At 39.0% G+C, this 22,749-nt stretch overlaps 1 protein-coding gene across 1 annotated transcript in view; it reads right to left on the minus strand.

The window, feature by feature from the left end:
* The window catches only part of osbp2b (oxysterol binding protein 2b), a 20,216-nt gene extending 11,156 nt beyond the window's left edge, over positions 1-9,060 (minus strand). Inside the window, exons 1-2 of the mRNA XM_016281867.1 lie at positions 9,005-9,060; positions 690-741 (exon numbers count right to left, since the gene is read on the minus strand). Coding sequence (XP_016137353.1) covers positions 690-741; positions 9,005-9,060 — 108 coding nt within the window. The remainder of the gene's footprint in view (positions 1-689; positions 742-9,004) is intronic.
* Positions 9,061-22,749: the final 13,689 nt, after the last annotated feature.

Here is a 22,749-nt window from a genome sequence, read left to right on the forward strand (position 1 = left end):
TATATATATATATATAATATTTTGACAAATATTTTAACAAAAAAAAAAGTATACAATTGTATATTACATGTATATGTATGCATGTATATATATATATATAGGTCCTTTCAGTGAGATTGCATATTAATGATAGGCCATTGCAGATCACAGTTTCACTCGCAGCATCATATGTACATGAGCCAGTCTCCATGTCCATGCACTTCATAAAATCGCAAACATGTTGTGATTTTAGATTCTTATATTTTCATTTGGTGGCATTAATGCATGAATTTATGGGAAAACAAACAAACAAAAAATATTTTAGGAATCAGAGAAAAATGTCTGCTAGTCATAGTTTATTCAATAGACATTTGTTTGTATATCTTCATCTATATTTTTTGTAAACATCTATATATTTTAATCACTCACATCATTTACATCAGCGAGCATCAGAATACCATTCTTACATTTTGACTTAAACTATGTATTATGTTACAGTCCCTAATCAATTTTCAAGCCAACTCACAAGTTTTTTTTTTACTCACCAAGTTCATTTTTAATCACATTTGGCACTTTGCAGGTGCTAATTTTGGACCATATACAGAACATAGTTTAAATGCAACCGTATAGGTCTCTCCACTCTTGGCATCCCACTTCCACACAATCTGTACCTTTAAAGTCCACAAACAAAGCAACAAACCAGCACTTACCTGACTTCTGTCAGCACTAATTGTCCAGAGCTCTGCTGTTAGAGAGGATCCTCTGTGCTACGCTTAGCATGTGACTGTGGCTTCCTCGCACATTCATGAAACTACAGCTCCTCACCTTTAACATAAGCAACACTTCCACTTTTTATTTTTGCTGAGTGAGGCCCCAGACTGCTCGTGACTTCAGGAAGAGTTTAGAGGAAAGAGACGCATGTGTGTTGTGCATCCACATATCCGAGAAATACCATTTAAAATAGTTGAGGGTGAGGGAGAGCCATGTGATTCAGTGTGCAACACTGATAGATGGTTCACTGAATTAAGTGAAATTGGTTTTGTGAAACTACAAACAAAACACCTCTCTTATACACAAACATAGCAGCTCAAAGTTAGAGCGCAAATTAGATTAAAGTGATTATTACGTTTTGAATATGGATTTTTTTTTTTTAAACGCATCGATTCGCTACAGAAGGCCTTTGTTCACCCCCCGGAGCCGTGTGAAACACTTTTTTTTATGGATGGGCGCTTTTTATTTAACTTGTTTCCAGAGGCGGACAGTAACTAAGTACATTTACTTGAGTATTGTACTTAAGTACACTTTTTGAGTATCTGTACTTTACTTGAGTATTATTTTTTCTGGAAACTTAGGCCTTTAACTTCACTACATTTGAAAGACAAATATTGTACTTTTCACTTCACTACATTTCTATCAAGGTCCTCGAAGTAGAAAGTCGTTAGCAGCTTTGAAAGTCAGTGGGTGATTTCTTTCGTCTTTTTTTCACACAGTTTATCAGTAATTACTCTTGGGGCTACATTAAGTGATTTCCCAGCATTTTTTGAACACTGACCAGTTCCAAATGTGATATTTATTTACAACAATTCAATAATAAGAAATTAATATTGTGGTATATATTAGACACAATATTGTCTGATTTTGCTAAATTGTGTACGTGAAAATATTACCTATAAAGCCACAGAAGAACTGTTGTGCGTCTCCTAATAAAACACAAAAGGTGTTGGACTTGAAGCAGCACTGCACAGACGTAATTTATGGGCTAATTTTCATTTTTGGGTGAACTAACCCTTTAAGTAACACTTAAAAGTATCTGAATGATATTAAATTAGATCAAATATTAAACCAAGTGTCACCGACAAGCAACTTATGCTAGATCTTTAAGAACTAAGCCCTTTTAAGCCCTTTTTGCGAAGATTAGACCTGTTTGATATTTTGTTGTATAATGCAAAGAGATTCAGAATTTTTAAAATGTGGTTTAAAATTTCTTAAATTTTTACTTTCTCTTTGGAGTGTTACAAGCTCTTGGTGCATAAAGAAGATCTGTAAAGTTGCAAAGACTAAAGTTTCAAATCCAAAAAGATATTCTTTATAAAAGTTAAGAGTCAACCACACCTACCTAAAACGGCTCGTTCTAACACGCCCCCACATATCTATGTCACAATGTGGGAAGATTTGCATAACGCTGCCCAAATGTTCACGCAAAGAAAGAAGGCGTAACTTTTATTTTCGCTGTTGCCGCTGCTGCCATGTTGTGGAGTCGCTGTGTGTTTGTTGTGAAAGCGAAACTACTTTGTTTGGCCTTCCAAATGAGGACACGACTAGAAATCAGTGGTTAAGTTGTATTTACAATACTGTTCCAGAACAGTTCAACCCAAATATTCAAATGTGTGCAGTGCATTTTATGGAGGATGGATGAGGACTGTTTCCTGAACCAGTAGCCTAATGCATCTGTGCACAAAGACTGTTTCTATAAAGTTGGGCAGTTCCAACTTTTCAAGGACAGTCTGGCTCTTCTGAATCACAGCCTATAAGTATGTTTTTATATTTATATTTAAATAATTTGCCAATGATGATTCAAACGCGAGTTTTGAGCAGTGTAGAGTAGGCTTGCTGTCCGATCACAAATGCAGACATGGTTTTATGTTTACGCGGCGCAATGCGTAAAAGACAGTATAAGTCATTATAATCCATAATTATGTCCCCACTGGATGCAACAAATGCCTCGTTTGTAATGGGTTTTATTGGTTCTGTCTCGTCTAGTGATGTCCGGATCTCGAACGAATCGTTCTATTTAACCGTATCTTCTTAGTGAACCGGTAGAACCAGTTCACCAAATCGAACTGAATCGTTTGAAACGGTTCGCGTCTCCAGTATGCACTAATCCACAAATTACTTAAGTTATTCGGTTTATAAACATGCCTGACACTCCCTCTGATGTGAAATAAACCAATATCCCGAGTTATTCAGTTACTCCTAACAGTACAGTTACCTGTAATATGGACCTGGCTGTGAAGATTAAAATGAGGTTTGCATTCAAGTTGGGTACCAACATTCATAATTATGATGCAGTTAATGCATATTTGTTCAAATTCTTTTTGTGATATCCACACAAATCAAAATAAACAGCATGAAACTACATTCACCTAAGCTTGGCACAGAGAGATGAATTCAGTTGGTCAGAGCTGAAATGGAACACACAAGACGATATCACTATTCACTGAATTGATTGGTGAAGGTGATCTAAATCAAAAATTTAGCTGAAATATTTTATTCAATAAAAATATCTCCAGAAATATAATTGTCTTGTGAAAAAAATAAGTAAACTATAAGTAGTTTGTTCTTAAAACCCCAAAACATGCTAGCATTTGTAAACTTCTGGTTCCATTATCCCGAATCAATGGGTTTTTGTTGAAATAAGTTTTTTTCTATGACATAAAATACATCAGTTATATCCCACTGATGTTTTTTTTTTCACTTTTATGTGTCTTGAAAAAGAGAATTGTTGTCAAGTGGCTAAATGGTACTACAGAGTTGGTCAGGGGCATTAAACAGCATTGCGCTAAACAGACAAACTCATCTACTCACTAGTCCACTTTTACAGCCTCATTGGTTTAATAGTTTTTGCATTCCTATTCTAACTCAAACTTTCCAAATTGTAGATTTTAAATAGAGATGAATGTTTTGTCAGAAGCTCAGTGTTGGTGACACTTAGGTCATGCAGTGATATACTGTAGTTTGTTTATAGCCTAGCTTTAGCTTGTTACGCCTGCTGATTGTATTCAGGCTTCAATAAAATTTGTGTCCATTTGTGAAGTTTATCATAATAAGCAACATGTAAGAATCATGAACATTTGTTGGTCAAAAAGCTTATTTTCTGCAATAATCAATAAAGCCAATCCAAAAATCCTATTGGCTTTTTGCTAAGGCAACCAATGTAATGCTAACTTTGTTGGCCTACAAAATTATGTCATCCACTATACTGGAGGATGCACATAATCTTGCATGCAAATTCACCCAAAAATGCAAATTTCAATTGGAATAAGATCTGGAAATAGACTTGGCTATTTCAAAACCCCTCCATCTCCTTCATCCAAGCCATTCAAAAAACGTTAGCTTTTATCTGATGCTGCATTCATTTCAATAGCTGTCAGTTTAAAAAAGAGCTAGAAAAGCTAATATAAAGTACCTTATCGTGCCTTTACAAGTCACCAGAATCACTTGTGATGTCTAGGCCATAAACATTTGCTAGTGGAAAGGATGTGGAAAAAAATTAATTATAAATAATATGGACGCCCAACTGTGTTCACTTTGCATGGTTCCACAGCTGCCATAATTAATGTCCATTGCCATGTGTGGACATGTTCGCACACACAATGGCTCCCTTCCAATGACAGACGTGGCATAAATCTAATGTAAATGGAGAAATCACATCAGAACAGAGCTGAGATCCTGATGTTGAGTTGAGGCCATGACAGGATCATGCAACATGGATGCAATAAGACCACACAAATACAATGAATATGGAAAACACATGTTCACAAGGAAAACACTGTCATTCATCTCTGACAAAAGAAAAAATGTTTGGAAAAAAAACGTTTGAATGTGGCAACCTCATTCACAGTAGCGGAGCGGGGCGGGGCGGGGCAAGGGTGAGATTGATTTGACTGTGTTTGTTCCTCCTCAGCAGAGAGCAGAGCAGCCTTCAGCAAACTGTTCAGAGACTGATGTTTCCTCTAATTTTGTTTTTCTTGCTGAGCAAAACTTTTCTCTATTGGGTGGACATTTCCACCACCTGAGCAAAAACGTTCTTTATATCAGACCTGTACAGCATACATACAAAAAATTGTGTAAAAAAACACGAACATGTGAATTCTTTTACAATTATCTAAAACATCCCCATTTAGTAGAATTTGCACACTATGTATGTTACTGTAGTTCTGTGAATTCCGGATGACTGCCAGAGGCGGTGCTAAGCACTAGTAGATAATTGCAGCATCAGCTAGATAGGTCGAGAGACCGAGCCACAAGGATATAAACCGCACCAGCCTCTGAACACTTCTCGTGCATTTCGAGTGACAAAGAACTCTGGCGGTCATCTAGAATTCACCGAACCACAGTTACATACATAACTAGTGTTCTGTTTCATTCCTCCTGACCGGCAGAGGTGGTGCTAAGCACTAGTGGATGACATACCAACACAGTCATGAGGGATGACTGTTGCAGAAGGACACCGTAAGGAATTTTTGCAAATACACAAGGGGCCAGAGAGAGACCGAATGGCAGAACTCTGAACTGGTATGCTTGGTCCTGAAAGCTGAATTTTAGGAACTTCCTGTAAAGTGTGGAACAATGGGGGCATATAAGTATGCATCCTTCAAGTCCACACTCACAAACCAGTCTCCTTCCATCACAGACCAAAGAATGTCAACTGTTTTTGTAACATACGAAAAGGAAGAGGCTTAAGGAACACATTTAAGTAGCGCAGATACAGAACTGGCAGAAAACCTCTGTACTGAGGGGGTGAACTTTTTCTATGGCTCCTTCCTGCAAAAGTGAACAAATTTCTAGCGACAGGGCCATAGAACTGGTTGGATCCTTGACAGCTGTAGGAAGAAGGGATGCACCGATACCGATACTAGTATCGGTATCAGGCCCGATACTGAGCTCCTGCCCTCGTACTCGTTAAAATGCCCCGATACCAAACGCTGATACCACAAAGCATAATTAATGATAAGTGCCATATTCAGACAAAGAAACACCGACAACAGACAGCAGAATGGAGTTATTAGAGATTAAAGATGTCTACGAAGTATATGTATGCAATGAATATAAAACATTCAGTATTAACGCCTGTATAGCTGATTTGCGCCAGCTGGTAAGCAAAGCACGCTGAGTGGATTGAGCGCGCGGCGGCGCAGATGCGCGAGCTTGTCGAGTGAATATCCCTTTCTCACAGACATCACTGGAAAGCTTGTAGTTCGGTCGGACACGTCAAAAACAAGTAAGTAAAACAATGCACAAGTAACTTAATGGTAGGGAGAGAGAGAGAGAGAGAGCGCGCGCACTTCTGTTGTGTGATCTTTAACTAGTGAGTGCAGGACACTATAGTTAATTTATGTAAAGTGAGAATAGCAAGATAAACTAAACTGTGATATATTATACCCAAAAATTCTTCATACAGTGGACTACCAGTAAAATTTATACAAATTTGGGACCAAAAATTATTCAGACTGAGTCTGGGAAAAAACTGAAGTTCAGGTTTGCATGAGCCTGGTTGACAGCATGCCCAGGAGACTATGCTGTCATTAAGGCTAAGGGTCACCCGACAAAGTATTGATAGTTGTGTAAATATTGACAGCTGTATGAATAATTTTTGGTTTATTGTAATCCATTACATACCTTTCGATCAAAGTTATCTGACATTATCAAGCTGAATTTGTTCTGACACAGTTTAACTCTGAGTTCTTGTCATATTTTATTACAATTTTCTAAACTATAACGAATGTCCCTGGGCCATTTTAATGATGATGGTGTAAAGGGCAATGTCCCTGGGCCTCTTGAGCCAGTCTTTGTTGTTGTGGTATCTGAGGTTGAGAAGTATTGTCGCAGCGCAGTCGTTGCTCTGCAATTGAATAGCGTGAATGAGTGGGAGCTGGTGGCATCCTAAGAGAGGGTGCCTGTGGGGCCTGAGTTAGCTGTTGTGTGACTTCGGACAACTTCATTCTCTTCTCTAATACCTCAGAGACATTGGGGCCAAAAAGATGTCCCGGCACAATTGACAATTCCCTCAGCGTCTTCTTACAATCTTCAGGCAATCTTGCCTGAGCAAGCCATACCTGGCGCCGAGCTGTTAGAAGGGTTGCTGAGTGTTCCAAGCTCACGAGTCAAATGTCCCATTGCCAATATAGTCTGAAGGAACTGAAGAACTGAAAGGTCTGCATTCGGTGACCCTAAGGTGGTGTGAATTAGATGCACTCATTGAAATGGCATCCGGATGTTGAAGAAATCTTCTGGTGTGTTGTCTGCAGGCGTAGCTGGTACTGGAGGTTGTAGAGATTTAAGAAGATGCAGGGCTCGCAAAATTTCAAAATCCCTGGTAGCCCTTCGGGCAGATACTCTTCAGATTTTGGTAGCCCGAAAATAAATTTAACTAGCCCAAATAAAAAAAAAAAACTTTTTTTTAAAATATAGAAAATTTGATAGGAATTTAAATGTCAATCAAAAATATTTTCAATACACAAATATCAACAAATATGAAGGAAGGAATTTTATTTCACTATTTACAGGGTATCTGCAGAATTTAAATTTTTTTTAAGGCAATTTATGACCCATTTTAACCCCTAGTGGGGTTGGACAATGTCTATGGTAACATACAGTATTGAGCCATAAAATTACATGATTTACAGTTCAGATACAGGTTTTCACAAAAACAAAAATCTTATACATGTACAGGCCCATTTAAAGTTTGCCAAATAGCATCAAAATGATTCAGAGAAGGCTTGGGAGAAAGTGCTGTGGTCAGATGATACCAAAATTGAGCTCTTTGGCATTAACTCGACTCATCGTGTTTGGAGGGAGAGAAATGCTGACTATGACCCCAAGAACACCATCCCTACAGTCAAGCATGGAGGTGGAAACATTATGCTTTGGGCCTGTTTTTCTGTAAAATCTTGGACAAGAACCTCCTTCCCTCAGCCAGAACACTGAAGATGGGTCATGGATGGGTCTTCCAGCATGACAATGACCCGAAACATACCGCCAAGGCAACAAAGGAGTGGCTCAAGAAGAAGCACATTAAGGTCATGGAGTGGCCTAGCCAGTCTCCAGACTTCAATCCTATAGAAAATCTGTGAAGGGAGCTTAAACTTCGAGTTGACAAACGACAGCTAAGAAACCTTAAAGATTTAGAGAGGATCTGTAAAGAGCAGTGGATCAAAATCCCTCCTGAGATGTGTGCAAACCTGGTGACCAACTACAAAAAACGACTTGCCTCTGATTGCCAACAAGGGTTTCTGCACCAATTAGTAAGTCATGTTTTGCTTGGGTATCAAATACTTATTTCACTCACTGAAATGCAAATCAATTTCTAACCTTCATATAATGTGTTTTTTCTGGATTTTTTTTGTTGGTATTCTGTCTCTATACGTTAAAATAAACCTACCATAAAAATGACAGACCCTTCATTTCATTGTAAGTGGGCAAACTTACAAAATCAATTTCCCCACTGTAAGCAAACTGTGAGCCATGAATTCGTCAATAATACATCATCGGTTAGCACCGTAGGAACTCAAACTGTAATAATACCAGCCCAGGAGGTTGAAGAAAAAATCTTCGGATAGAACCGGAAGATTATATTCTTGAAAACAGACTCAGAATTAAATGTAAATTTACCAAACCTGCCTTCGGATAGCACCGAGTGGCCGAGATATGCAACAAAAGCACTCAAAAATTATATTAGGTTTGCGATGGAAATGCTACCTATGTGCAGTCGAGACCAGCCACCGGATAGTACCGTGAAGCACAGGGTATCGCTGACACTACAATCAAATTTATAATATGTACTTATGTGATGAAGAAAAAGAAATCCAAATATATATCTGTCCTTATGGCAGTGCAGAGTGCGCTGTCACAGCTTGGGAGGGCGAATCCACACAACTAGGTTAGCTGCACACGCGCAAATAACAACCTATCACTAGTGAGAAGCGAAAAGAGAATGGGCACCAAGCTACTGAGGTTTATATCCTTGTGGCTCAGTCTGCGTCATGACGTGACCTAGTTGACATTTTTTCTCGACCTATAAATATATATGTAAATAAAATGTCTCATTAATGTTTGTTATTGTTGCATATTATTTCACATACTAATTATATACATTATATACCATACAATATGCAGCACACTCATGTTTCATTCCAAACATAAAATCTCTTTCCCTTCCTCTGTTGGGTTTAATCCTGAGCGCACATATAGCCAGAAAAAAACCACACACACAGATTTACATTAAGAGCAGTATTCACCCTGTTACCTCTCAGCTTTAGAAGAGTTGCTGATGAAGGTCTGAGGGTAATGTGCAGCCGGCATAGGGTAAATCTGTGGCGTGCTGGAGATTACAGCTCATTTCCACAGCAGCTTCTCAGTCTGGGAACCCTTTGACAGAAGGACAAGGTGGCTTGCTATTTTATAACACGTACAGGCCTTAACCTGCTGAAAGGCACCAGTCAGCGTAGAGGTCTGTTCACAATATACTGTATGTGTCACAGTCATCAAACTACATTTACTACACAGAGCTGTAGTTCACTGACAAGCTACGCATTCGATTTTTTTGCACAGCCCTAATCTGAATATATGTCACCGATGCTGGGTGCTCATGGCCAGTGATGGACTGTGTTGTCTTCACCACCCTCTGCTGTTCCTCGTATAAAAATACCCAGTTTCTGTACCTGGCAAGTGATGCAGTTGTTAGGAATACTCTCAGTCATGTATCTGGAGAGTTTGTCAGAATCAGTGGTGACATGCTAATCTCTCCTAGGTTCACTCATATTTTTCAGGGAGGCATACTGTAGTTCTTAGGTAGGTTTGTTTGTTTGATAAACTCTGGAGTGGTTGGAAAATATTGAACACTGCGTTCTGCTCACTGCAGTGCTACACAATATACATAACTCTATTGCTTTGGTTAAAAGCATCTGCTAAATGCATAAATGCACATTTAAATGTACTGAGAAAAACTGGTGAGGATGTGCTTTCTTCCTTGCTGCTGTTCTGCTAGCAACACTCAACATCCCTCAAGTGGCATCAGATCCATTAAGGATAAAGAGAGTGACACTAGACAGTCTCAGCCATATCATGATTGACAAATCGGTAAACCTGATTAAGGACTCTGAATAATCCCTGTCATTTCTACTTTCAGTCACAGCATTATTTACAGATCAGGTGCTTAATAAAACTGTACTTTTTATATAATAATAATAATTTTATATATATATATATATATATAAAGAGCAGAATTAAAATCTTAATATGTCACTCAGAAAGAATGAGAATAGAGGTGATGTACTGATTACAAAACTTGGTATTTACTCTCATGGATTAACCGATGTAATATTTTATATAAGGATTGGCACCACTGCTGGGGATCAACAATACTTACTGCTTGAAACATTACTTTCCCAGTAAGAGCAAGCAGTCGTAAAATGACAAGACAATAATTAACTAAATCACAGAGCTATTCTCATTGTAAATGACTACTTTTGACTGTAAATCAAAACTGTTAATGGTCACTAATATATCCCTGCAATTAGAGCTGCAATGAACTTGTAGGGTTTAACAACACAACAGTGACAATGACATTATGTTTTTAATGGAATTTTGATACTGTTTGAACTAATTTGCAGAGTAAAATGATTTGATTAATCTGACTAAACTCACTGAATCACATGCTGAATTGATCATCATCATCCCTGCCATTATGTTAAATTTCAAACTCAATCCAAAACCCCCTGAATGACCAGAAGCAAAGAAGGAATGCACATTAACTAGAAAAGTGCTGTCTAATAAAGTGAAAAAACATGGTTATTATATAAATTGCAGAACAGAAATATAATACATACATGATTCAAGATATTTTTGTTACAGTGTAGCTGAACGTACTCTCTTTTAAAGCAACTTTTGAGGCTACTGGTTGCTGTCACTATAAGTTTAGTTACAGCCAATAAGTGCAAAAGATGTTTTGATTATTTTTCTGATACACATCAATGCATTTATTTATTCCTGTATAGGTAAACACAGACTATATTGCATAACTGATTTGGCATACTGTAAAACTGTCTCAACATACTGCATGCCACAATAATTAACATCTTTCACCTTCATATCCAGCTTACAACAGACAGACAAAAATGAGTATGTATTTTTAGCTTAAAATAAAAGCTGACAAGTGGTGTTTTCTAAACATATTAAGGTTATTGATTAAATAAACTGGCTGCTGTGTAACTGCATTATTGATTTCTGTCTGGAGGACATACAGGAGACAAAGGCTTAATTTTCAGTTAAAAAATCAGAGCAAAGATTATCACTCTGTCAACTATCAATGGCTACGTTTACAGGCAACCAAATAATCCATTTGTAATCGGATTGACCGCTCAATCGGACTGAAAAACCTTCATGTAAACACCTTAATCGACCCGATTGAGCTCGATCGGTATGAAATTTCAATCGGATTGAAGGGGGTGGTTTATTCCTTTTCTAATACGATTGAGAGTGCATGTAAACACTCGATCGGATTGAACGAGATTGAGGTCTCTGCAGAGCAAAAGTGGGTGTTTCTGAATTTGTTAGTGTTTTCAAACTGCAGGGTGTTTCTCATTCATGCAATCAAAATGATCCCCCTTACCTAACCCCACCCCTAAACCTACCGTCTCTATGGCGTCAGCCAATCAGGAAACATGGTCTAAAAACGCCCCAATCTGGTAACTCCCATTACTTTCCTGCAGAGACCTATACTTGGGCTGTGTTCGAAATCGCCCCCTATACCCTTAAATAGGGCACTATTTGAGGGAACAGCCATTTTTAGTGGTGTCCGAAACAATAGTGGACGTTCTCGAGTGCACTCATTCAATCCCACAATGCACTGCAAAAACGAGTGTACGGCTTTGTCCAAATACCCACACTTGCAGTCTTTGCACTTAACCACTTGATTACTTAAATTACGTATTTCCTGTATTTGGCCGAAGTCTTCAAGTGGATGTGAAGACCATAAGTGTGTGTCGAACTTTTCATTACCTGATGGGACACACTTATAGTGTTGTAAAAATGCAAGTGTTTACACAGCTTTATTTTAACCCATAGAAATTACAAATGGCCGCGCCCATTTTTATGACAAGAAAAAGGTGGATAGGGGGCGATTTCAGACACAGCCTAGGAGAGAACCCCGAAACTGAATGACGCAGAAATAGCGTAATGACGTATGACGCGCAGAACCAGCGGTTCTTCCTTTTGAATAAAGTGTTGTATAAATGCGTGTCCTGTCATTATAAAACTCTCTTTTCACTCGGCAACTGTGAAGTGGAGCAGGACAACCTCCCACCAGTCCTTGTTTTGGATTCTCATCCACAGGCAACCTGTTTTGGGGCGCGGGGAGGGGAATTTTTACTGCATGATAAATATGAGCAGCACGGCACAGCGGTTTATATGTATATTTATCCATAAATTAATAAATATTAATTGTTACGACCCGGGGTATCACCTGTTCCCTAAACGGGATCTGTTCGCCTCTAGGTGGTGTTCTGGGTTCTGGTGTGTGTGTGTGTGTGTGTGTTTTTTCTTTTGTCTGTTTGCAGGGTGGAGACAAGCAGCAGGTGCGGTGGATTACCTATGATGAGTTGACTGATAAAAGGATCTCTGTAGTGTGCCTCATTGGAGCTTGACTTCTCTCCAGCACCAGACTTTGAGCTTTCGTTGATATTTGATCTTTTGTTTTTTTCCTTTCTCTTCCCTTTTGGGTATAACTATTGTTTAAATTATGTTAATAAATGTTTATTTTGAGTTAACTTACTTTGTGCGTGGCCTCCCCATTTAATGTTGCTCTGCCTTGAACCTGGTAGTTTGTAACATTTGGGGGCTCGTCCTTGGGTAACTGGAAGGAATGACCAGTATTTTGGATCGTTATTGATTGGGTAAATTCCAAAGTTGGGGAGAGCTGTGCAAATTTATATTATTTTTGGGAAGGGTAATGTTTTGTTAAGTTGGATACATATTTTTTTCTGGTGTTGGAGAGTTGACATCAAGTAAGCAAATATAGAATTGTAGAGCTCGCTGTGATTATTTGATTGTGTTGCAATTGTTTAATCGAAAGAAATGAGGATGGTGCGGTTTAAACCGCTAGAGCTTCGTGTCAGCCCCGTGTTAGGTATAGAGCGATTAACGCTGTTTGTTAGTTTAGTTTTTTGTTTTAGTTTTTTTGGTTACACTTTACTTGAAGGGGTGTGCATAAGACTGACATGACACCTTCATAATCATAACATGACACATACATAATCATGACATGACATCTCATGAATATGAAGGTTTTTAAGTGCATGTTTATGACAACTGTCATTAAGTGTAATTCGCTCAGTTATGTAATTTTTAATGCAAAGATGACATTGTTTGAGATGTCTTTGTTATGGGCTATGGTTAGGGGTAAGGGTAGGGGTAGGGTTAGGTCAAATAATATCATATTTACATTAAAAATGACATAACTAAGCGAATGACACTTAATGACAGTTGTCATAAACATGCATAAAACCTCCTTCATATTCATGACATGTGTCATGTCATGATTATGAAGGTGCCATGTCAGTCTTATGCACACCCCTTCAAGTAAAGTGTTACCGTTTTTTTTTGTTGGGTGTCGGACGCGGGTAGACTGCTTGTGGTGGCAGTTGAGCTGCATGTGGGCGCACCGAAGAGGTTAGGGTTGAAATCAGGGTATCTTCCGTCCAATCAATTTTTGTTTTAATATTGAAATCTGAAAAATGAAAAACGGCACATATTTCGTTTTTCAATTATTCAAACAAAACGAAAAATCAAGAATCCGGCTTAATTTTTCGTTTTTACATTCAGGGATAGAAAACGAATAAACAACTTGAATATTCGATCTCTACATGTGGGCGGGAATGAAACGCCCCTCTCTGCTAATTGGTCAACCAAACATTACAACATAATAATAGTCCTAAAAAAACCTTAATAATACGCAGAAATAGCGTAATGACGTATGACGCGCAGAACCAGCGGTTCTTCCTTTTGAATAAAGTGTTGTATAAATGCGTGTCCTGTCATTATAAAACTCTCTTTTCACTCGGCAACTGTGAAGTGGAGCAGGACAACCTCCCACCAGTCCTTGTTTTGGATTCTCATCCACAGGCAACCTGTTTTGGGGCGCGGGGAGGGGAATTTTTACTGCATGATAAATATGAGCAGCACGGCACAGCGGTTTATATGTATATTTATCCATAAATTAATAAATATTAATTGTTACGACCCGGGGTATCACCTGTTCCCTAAACGGGATCTGTTCGCCTCTAGGTGGTGTTCTGGGTTCTGGTGTGTGTGTGTGTGTGTGTGTGTTTTTTTTTTTGTCTGTTTGCAGGGTGGAGACAAGCAGCAGGTGCGGTGGATTACCTATGATGAGTTGACTGATAAAAGGATCTCTGTAGTGTGCCTCATTGGAGCTTGACTTCTCTCCAGCACCAGACTTTGAGCTTTCGTTGATATTTGATCTTTTGTTTTTTTCCTTTCTCTTCCCTTTTGGGTATAACTATTGTTTAAATTATGTTAATAAATGTTTATTTTGAGTTAACTTACTTTGTGCGTGGCCTCCCCATTTAATGTTGCCCTGCCTTGAACCTGGTAGTTTGTAACATTTGGGGGCTCGTCCTTGGGTAACTGGAAGGAATGACCAGTATTTTGGATCGTTATTGATTGGGTAAATTCCAAAGTTGGGGAGAGCTGTGCAAATTTATATTATTTTTGGGAAGGGTAATGTTTTGTTAAGTTGGATACATATTTTTTTCTGGTGTTGGAGAGTTGACATCAAGTAAGCAAATATAGAATTGTAGAGCTCGCTGTGATTATTTGATTGTGTTGCAATTGTTTAATCGAAAGAAATGAGGATGGTGCGGTTTAAACCGCTAGAGCTTCGTGTCAGCCCCGTGTTAGGTATAGAGCGATTAACGCTGTTTGTTAGTTTAGTTTTTTGTTTTAGTTTTTTTGGTTACACTTTACTTGAAGGGGTGTGCATAAGACTGACATGACACCTTCATAATCATAACATGACACATACATAATCATGACATGACATCTCATGAATATGAAGGTTTTTAAGTGCATGTTTATGACAACTGTCATTAAGTGTGTGCCCGTTTTTCATTTTTCAGATTTCAATATTAAAACAAAAATTGATTGGACGGAAGATACACTGATTGGTTGAGTTATCTTATTTAATTTTATGGGGTAGCACTTAAAACTCATTTTGAAATTATTCTTCACGATTTGCAACCTCTGCCAGTTTCCCATTAATCAAACCTAAGATCAGGAAGGTATGGTGGCTCGATTTTTATATAATTAGTTCCTTTTGTCGAATCTGTAAAAATTTATAATGGATAATTTGGAGGATTTGTTAGCTGCTCCTACAGAGGAAAAATTTGAGGGTCTCACAAAAGATCAGTTGCGTAATGCGAGTGAGCATTTTGGTATTGAATTGGCTTTACCTAAATTAACTAAGTTAAGACAACTTCGTAAAGCTGTTAAAGAAAAATTAGTGGAAAGGATGGTTTTGACTTTGGATACACAATCTGATGTGGAGGAAGGGAGCTCCACCTCCGCTTATGGCAGAGGTAAGAAGTGATTTGGGAAATTGTAACTTAACATTTGAGCAGCAAAAAGAATTGTTAGAAATTAGAAGTACGGAATGTGTAATAGGGTTTAAATAGTCAGTTCTCCAATATTGTAAATGTGGTGAAATTTGTACCGAAATTTAACGAGAAAGACCCAGATGTGGTTTTCTTTCGTTATTTGAAAACATCTCTGAGGATAGAGCGTGGGATGATGTGGAGCGCACCTTCCTGTTGCAGTGTTTTGATGGGCAAGGCACAAGAGGCAATGGTGGACGAAGTACACAAATCAAGTACTTGAGTAAAAGTACAGATCCGTATAATAAAATATTACTAATTACTAAAATATTAAGTACTCAGTTTTCAATTTTACTCGAGTGAAAGTACAAAAGTACTTCATTTTTTTATGTACTTAAGTAAAAAGTACCCATAGATGAATGTTTATTTTGCAGTTTTATATAGGCTACTTTAACATTTAATTTTATATTAGCATATCTTTTTTTTATAATCCTACTGCTCAAAATACCTGGGATTTTACCAAAATAACCAATAAGGAAATAATGACTATAATAAGGAAAATATAATTAGATTTTCATAATGATTTTTTTTTCTTCTCAAACCTTGTCTGTGGTGTAAAAACACCCCTGGCCAAATGCCCCCAGAGGGCATCACTTCCCACTTTGATAATTACTGTGTTACCATGTTCTGAACATCACATTCTTTTTCCCTCAGATGTAATCTATCTAGGTGGGTGAATACAAATATTTGGACTTTATTTTTAAAAAATTGCCTCAATTTAGCACTAGCAAGCTCGTTATCTAGACAGTTAGCATTAGCTAACATTGACTTATTTTCAGCATGGTTATGAATAAACATTTATATTTGTCTAGGCTCGTTGATCCAGATACATTAGGCTATGTGTGCTGACAAACAATATAAAAACAGACAAACTGCTAACGTTACAGCAGCGGGGAAGATGAGCATGCATGAGTTATTTTATTGAATCTGTGTTATTTGAATGTTTTTTTTTTACCTAAAACATAGAGACTCTGATGTCAATCTGTCTGCATTCAAGCATTTCAGTGGGCTTAAACAGATCACCCTTTACAGCAGATTTAGTTCACAAACAACTGACAGCTTTGACCTAAATATGATTTTCAGTTACAATAATTAATCCTAAAATTCGACATTAGTAACTTTTAACAGCATCAGACGTGCGCGCGCTCACAAGATCTCCCGGTTCTTACTTGTGAATTTAGTTTACTGGAGATTCGCACTAAACGGATTATTTTAATCAGTTAGTTGTCGACTCGAGAACAGCTGCAATCGGAACATTCCAATTCGTGAATGAATCGTTTGGTGCGATCTGCGAACCGATTTAACGGGTTCATTGAAAATAATCAGTTCGTTCATGAATCAGACACCGCTTCTGGGTCTCGGAGCACGTGATATTTTATAAGGAGTAACGATACATTTTATGAAATGTAGTGAAGTAAAAAGTACAATCTTATGCTTTGGAATGTAGTGAAGTCAAATTTACTCAAAATAAAACTACTCCAGTAAAGTACAGATACTTGAAAAATGTACTTAAGTACAGTAACGAAGTAAAGCTACTTCGTTACTGTCCACCACTGACAAGAGGCTTATATTGCCCTATCAAAATCTTAACGAAAGGTATACCACGTTGTAAAAGAAGCGGTGCTCAAGGCATACGAACTGGTTCCAGAAGCATATAGACAACGTTTTAGAGGTTGGAGAAAAGGGAAGTCGCGAGGGAATTAACGGGTCATTTCAATCGCTGGTGTGTTTCTGTAGGAGCGGACACTTTTGAGAGTTTGTGCGATCTAATGGTATTAGAACAATTTAAGAACATAGTCCTTGATCGAGTAGCCACTTACATAAATGAGCATAAAGTGAAGTCTGCAGCTGTTCTTGCGGATGAGTTCATTTTAACTCATAGAGGCCATAATGATGGTAATCGCAGAGAGTTTCGAAATGGTAATGTAATTCGATCTGTTAATCTGAACGGTGATCAGAAGCAAGTATGGCAAGTATAATAAATCTATTCCCAAGCCTGTAGCTTTAGCCTCTGGAAAGTTTTGTCATTATTCTGATACATCTACCGACACTCTTATTAGTAAATCTGCGACACTGGTGAAAAATTAACAAGGTGAAACTCAGACTTGTGTTGAGGTAACGACGTCTGAATATGGTCCTTTCATCACAAGCGGTTTCGTTTCCTTGGTGAACGATTCTATTCAAGTGCTTGTTAAGATATTGCGGGACACAGATTAATTGGAAAAAAATACCTTTTTCTTCTGAATCAGGCGTGGGTAGTAGAGTCTTGATTCGAGGAATTGGGTTACAGACTTTCTCTGTGCCCTTGCATAAACTCCAGCTGTATTCAGATCTTGTGCAAGGTAAGGTTGTGATGGCCTTGTGTCCTTTTTTGCCAGTAGAAGGCGTGGATGTCATCTTGGGTAATAATTTGGCTGGGGGACAAGTTTGGCATGATGTTCCACCACCTCCTGTGGTCAGGGTGACCCCCTCATTTGCCATAAAGGATGATAAAAATGCTTTGGATTTTCCTAATGTGTTTTCAGCTTGCGCTGTGACGTGTGCAAAGGCTCTTGCCTCGAAGAGGTCTGATGTTGCGCGTGAAAAACCTTCGACCGTACGGGTTGTTTTGCCTGCCCTCCCTTCATCTATTTCTGTTAATGAATTAATTTTGGCTCAACAACAGGACTCATGTAGTGATATAGCGGTGGGTGAACCTTTGTTTCAAATTGTAATACCCGTCGTTTTGCGTGATGTACTACTACAGACTGCTCATGGTGATATTTCAGGACATTTTGGAGTCCAAAAGACGTATGACAGTGTTACTGCATCACTGTTTTTGGCCGCGTCTTAAGAAAGATATATCCAAGTTTATTCTGACCTGTCATATCTGTCAAGTAACAAGCAAACCTAATCAGGTTATTCCGCCTGCTCCTTTATATCTCATTCCTGTAGTTAGTAACCCTTATGAACACATCGTTATCGATTGTGTGAGGCCATTGAATCCTTCTAAATCTGGTGTGAAGTATATGTTGACGGTGATGTGTCAGACCACGCGATATCCAGCTGCGTATCCGTTGCGGTCCATTAATACAAAGTCTATTGTGAAGGCTTTGACGCAGTTTATCTCGATCTTTGGTATCCCGAAAATAATTCAGACTGATAGGGGGACTAATTTTTCATCCCGTATGTTTGTGGAAGTTTTGCAACAGTTGCGCATTGAACCGTACCGAAGCAGTGCGTATAATCCAGAGTCAGGGAGCCTTGGAACGGTTCCACCAGACCCTAAAACAGTTGTTGCGCGCTTATTACATCAAACTTCATAAGGACTGGGAAGAAGGTCTTTCTTGGCTCATGTTGGCCGCTAGAGAGGTAACCCAAGAAAGTTTGGGCTTTAGTCCTAATGATTTAGTTTTTGGACACGCGGTGAGGGGACCTTTAACAACACTTTTTGATGGACCAGTGAAACCCGCGTCACCTACGAATTTGCTGGACTACGTTAATGGGTTTCGTAGTCCACTTCTGCTGGCCTGTAAACTAGCCAGTAAAAATTTGTCTAAAGCTCAGAGTAAAATTAAGGTCCAGTTTGATAGCAGGGCGGTGAGTAGGGAATTCAGTCCTGGGGATCAGGTGTTGGCTTAACTTTCTATTCCGGCTTCGCCTTTTTTAACTAAATTTAGTGGTCCATATGTAGTCCTGCGGAAGGTTTCTGACCTAAATTGTTATTTCTACTCCGGATCGCAAGAAAACAACTCAGGTTGTGTCATGTAAATTTGCTCAAGCCATATTATAGTCATGTGCCGGTGGTGGAAACTGTTTCTGGTTCTGATGTGAAAGCTGCAGCGCTGTCAGTAACTGAAAGTTCGCTTTTAGTTTCACCTGTGGAAGCCGTTAGTGCTGATGAAGAGGATGTATTAGAGAGTCGTGTAATTCAGCCTAGGTTATGTAATTCAGAGGCGCTTATTAAACTGGACACTTTGTTTGGTCATTTGACGTGTGACCAAAGTGCTAAGTTACGGATGCTCTTGCAAGAATTTTTGTCACTCTTTTCCTATGTTCCATCACGTTCTGACCTAATACAGCACGATATAGATGTGGGATATTCCCCACCTATTCGTCAGTCCTTTTATCGTGTCTCCCCCGAAAAACAAGTATTTGTCTGTTGTTCAAACTTTTGGAACAAGAAGTCAAGTATTTGTTAGACAATGGTCTGGCTGAACAATCTTGTTCAAGTTGGTCATCTCCCTGTTTTTTGGTTAAAAAACCTGATAATATGTTACGCTTTTGTACTGATTACAGAAAGGTCAATGATATTACCAAACCTGACTCTTTTCCTCTACCCGTGTCGAGGATTGTGTAGACCGTGTTGGCGCTGCCAAATTTGTTACAAAAATGTATCTTCTTAAAAGTTACTACCAGGTTCCGTTGACGCCCCGTGCACGGGAGGTTTTGGCCTTTATTACACCGTCCGGGCTATACTCCTATACAGTCATGAGTTTCGGGTTACGGAACGCTCCGGCGACCTTCCAGCGCCTGATGAATCGGGTAGTGGCGGGACTGAAAGGTTGTGCTGTTTATCTTGATGATGTGGTCATTTATAGTGAGACTTGGAAGGAACATTTGTGCCGTCTGCGGGCACTGCTGTTGCGTTTGGTGGAGGCTAATCTTACAGTAAATCTGGCTAAATGTGAATTTGCCAGAGCCACTGTAGCTTATTTGGGGAAGGTGATCGGGCAGGGTCAAGTGCATCCAGTACGCGCTAAGGTTGAAGCTATTGACAACTTCCCACCTCCAACTACAAAAAAAATAATTAATGCAGTTTTGGGGGATGGTGGGCTATTACCGTAATTTTTGTTCAAATTTTTCAACTGTGGTGGCTCCCCTAACTAATATTTTAAAGGCTAAGGTCAAATTCGAGTGGTCTTCTATCTGTGACGACGCATTTGAAAATGCAAAGTTGCTGTTAAATACGGCACCTGTGTTGACTGCGCCTCGGTGGGATTGGCCGTTTCAGTTGCAGGTCGATGCCAGCCAGGTAAGTGCAGGAGCTGTGCTTTTGCAAAAAGATGACACTGGGGTTGATAGACCTGTAAGTTTTTTTTTTTTCCCGAAGAAATTTAATTGTCACCAAACAAATTATTCGACCATTGAGAAAGAAGCGCTTTCGTTGATATGGGCCCTACAGCACTTTGATGTGTATGTGGGTGGCTGCTGCATTCTCGTTCATTTTGAGATTAGGTAAATGAGTCATCTACCTGATTGTTTTCTTTTCTTTCCTCTCATTCAGGTATTCCTTTCTCGTTTTTTCAAGGCGCCTGAAGTATTCGAAGGGAGGGATGTGTGGTTTGAGGGGATGGTGGTGTTTCTTGGTGGGTGGTTTTATATATGATTATGTATGGTATGGATAAATTGATTTGGATTTAGTTGGAGAAAAATTGGATTTGGATTGTTTGGAATTGTTGGTAGTTTGGATCAGAGACTGAGTAGTCCCTGTCTTGAGGGGGGTAGCACCTGTTCCCTAAACTGGATCTGTTTGCCTCCTAGATGGCGTTCTGGTAGAGCACAGTAACTCTGTAAATGATGCAATACGTTAAAGCAGCAGCCAGCAGCCATGTCACCCTGTAGCCCAAGACTGGTTGCCCACTGAAGCTAAGCAGGGCTGAGCCTGGTCAGTACCTGGATGGGAGACCTCCTGAGAAAACTAGGTTGCTGCTGGAAGAGGTGTTAGTGAGGCCAGCAGGGGGGGCTCACCCTGCAGTCTGTGTGGGTCCTATCGCCCCAGTATAGTGACGGGGACACTATCCTGTAAAAAGCACCATCCTTCGGATGAGACGTTAAACCGAGGTCCTGACTCTCTGTGGTCATTAAAAATCCCAGGATGTCCTTCGAAAAAGAGCAGGGTTGTAACCCCGGCACCCTGGCCAAATTTGCCCATTGGCCTCTGACCATCATGGCCTCCTAATCATCCCCATACACTGATTGGCTTCATCACTCTTTCTCCTCTCCACCAATAAGCTGGTGTGTGGTGGGCATTCTGGCGCACTATGGTTGCCGTCGCATCATCCAGGTGGATGCTGCACACTGGTGGTTGAGGAGATTCCCCCGCTTTCATGAAAAGGGCTTTGAGTACCCAGAACAGCGCTATATAAATGTAACAAATTATTATTATTATTATTATTATTAATGACCAAAGAGAGAGAGAAAGGTAAAAATACGATTTTAAAAAGCTAATTTTGACCACTAAAATCAGGAAATATGGCCCAGATACTCCTTTTTGTCAAAAATTCATAAATGTCACACTTCCTCATTGAAAAAAAAGAAACTGCTGAACTGTCCATTTAAAGTGAAGGTTCGCTAAAGTTCAATAATACAAAATCTGTCATCATTCTGTATGATTGTCTTTTGCAGAAGACAAAAGAATACGGTAGCCGAGAGAGCACAATGTGCTGCAAATAAAAACAAAACATGCAAATAGAAAAAACACCAGCAAATTAGGAAAACATCTTCATCGGTTTGACAACACGCTGCAAATACTCGGAACACAACCAAATACAGAAATGCTCTGCAAATACTCAAAACACAACCAAATAGAGAAGCACACTGCAAATACTCACAACACAACTAAATACAGAAATGTGCTGCAAATACTCACAACACAACAAAATAGAGAAACATGCTGCAAATACTCACAACACAACAAAATAGTGAAACCCACCTGCAAATACAAAACAAAAATCTCACCTTTCAGAGTAGACATGTCCCAGCCAGGTTTGTCACTTATTGCGGCTCCCTTAAACATTTCCAATGTGGTCTGTGCTTATTTTCTGTATTTTTTGTGTTGTGAGTATTTGCAGCGTGTTTCTGTATTTGTTTGTTGTGAGTATTTGCAACACGTTTCTGTATTTTTTTGTGTTGTGAGTATTTGCAGCGTGTTTCTGTATTTGATTTTGTTGATGTTTGATGTATGACAACATTCCTTTTTTTGGTAAAAATAATGTGCAAGTCTCTTCTATCAATGTTAACCACAAACCTTATTTTATTCCTAAAACTCCCAGAAAATTCACAAAGACAATTAGCCGGGTTGGCCTACAAATTGACGTCATGACTGAATAGTTGTCCTGTACTAAAGAAGTCACAATACTGACAGCAACATTTAAATCTACGCATAAATACAATTCAGAGAGCGATTCAGAGAAAGTCAAGTTCCACAGCAAAGTCAAGAACATCATGGGGCGTTACAGTGTGCTTGCTTGGACACGACAATCAACCTCTGGATATGAAAATGAGGCTGGGAGAGGAAGTGCTGACCCCACACTTCCTTGCAAGAAGACTAGGACATCAAAAA

Source organism: Sinocyclocheilus grahami, unplaced genomic scaffold (genome assembly GCF_001515645.1).
Source record: "Sinocyclocheilus grahami isolate Dianchi unplaced genomic scaffold, SAMN03320097.WGS_v1.1 scaffold152.1, whole genome shotgun sequence".
NCBI lineage: Eukaryota > Metazoa > Chordata > Actinopteri > Cypriniformes > Cyprinidae > Sinocyclocheilus > Sinocyclocheilus grahami.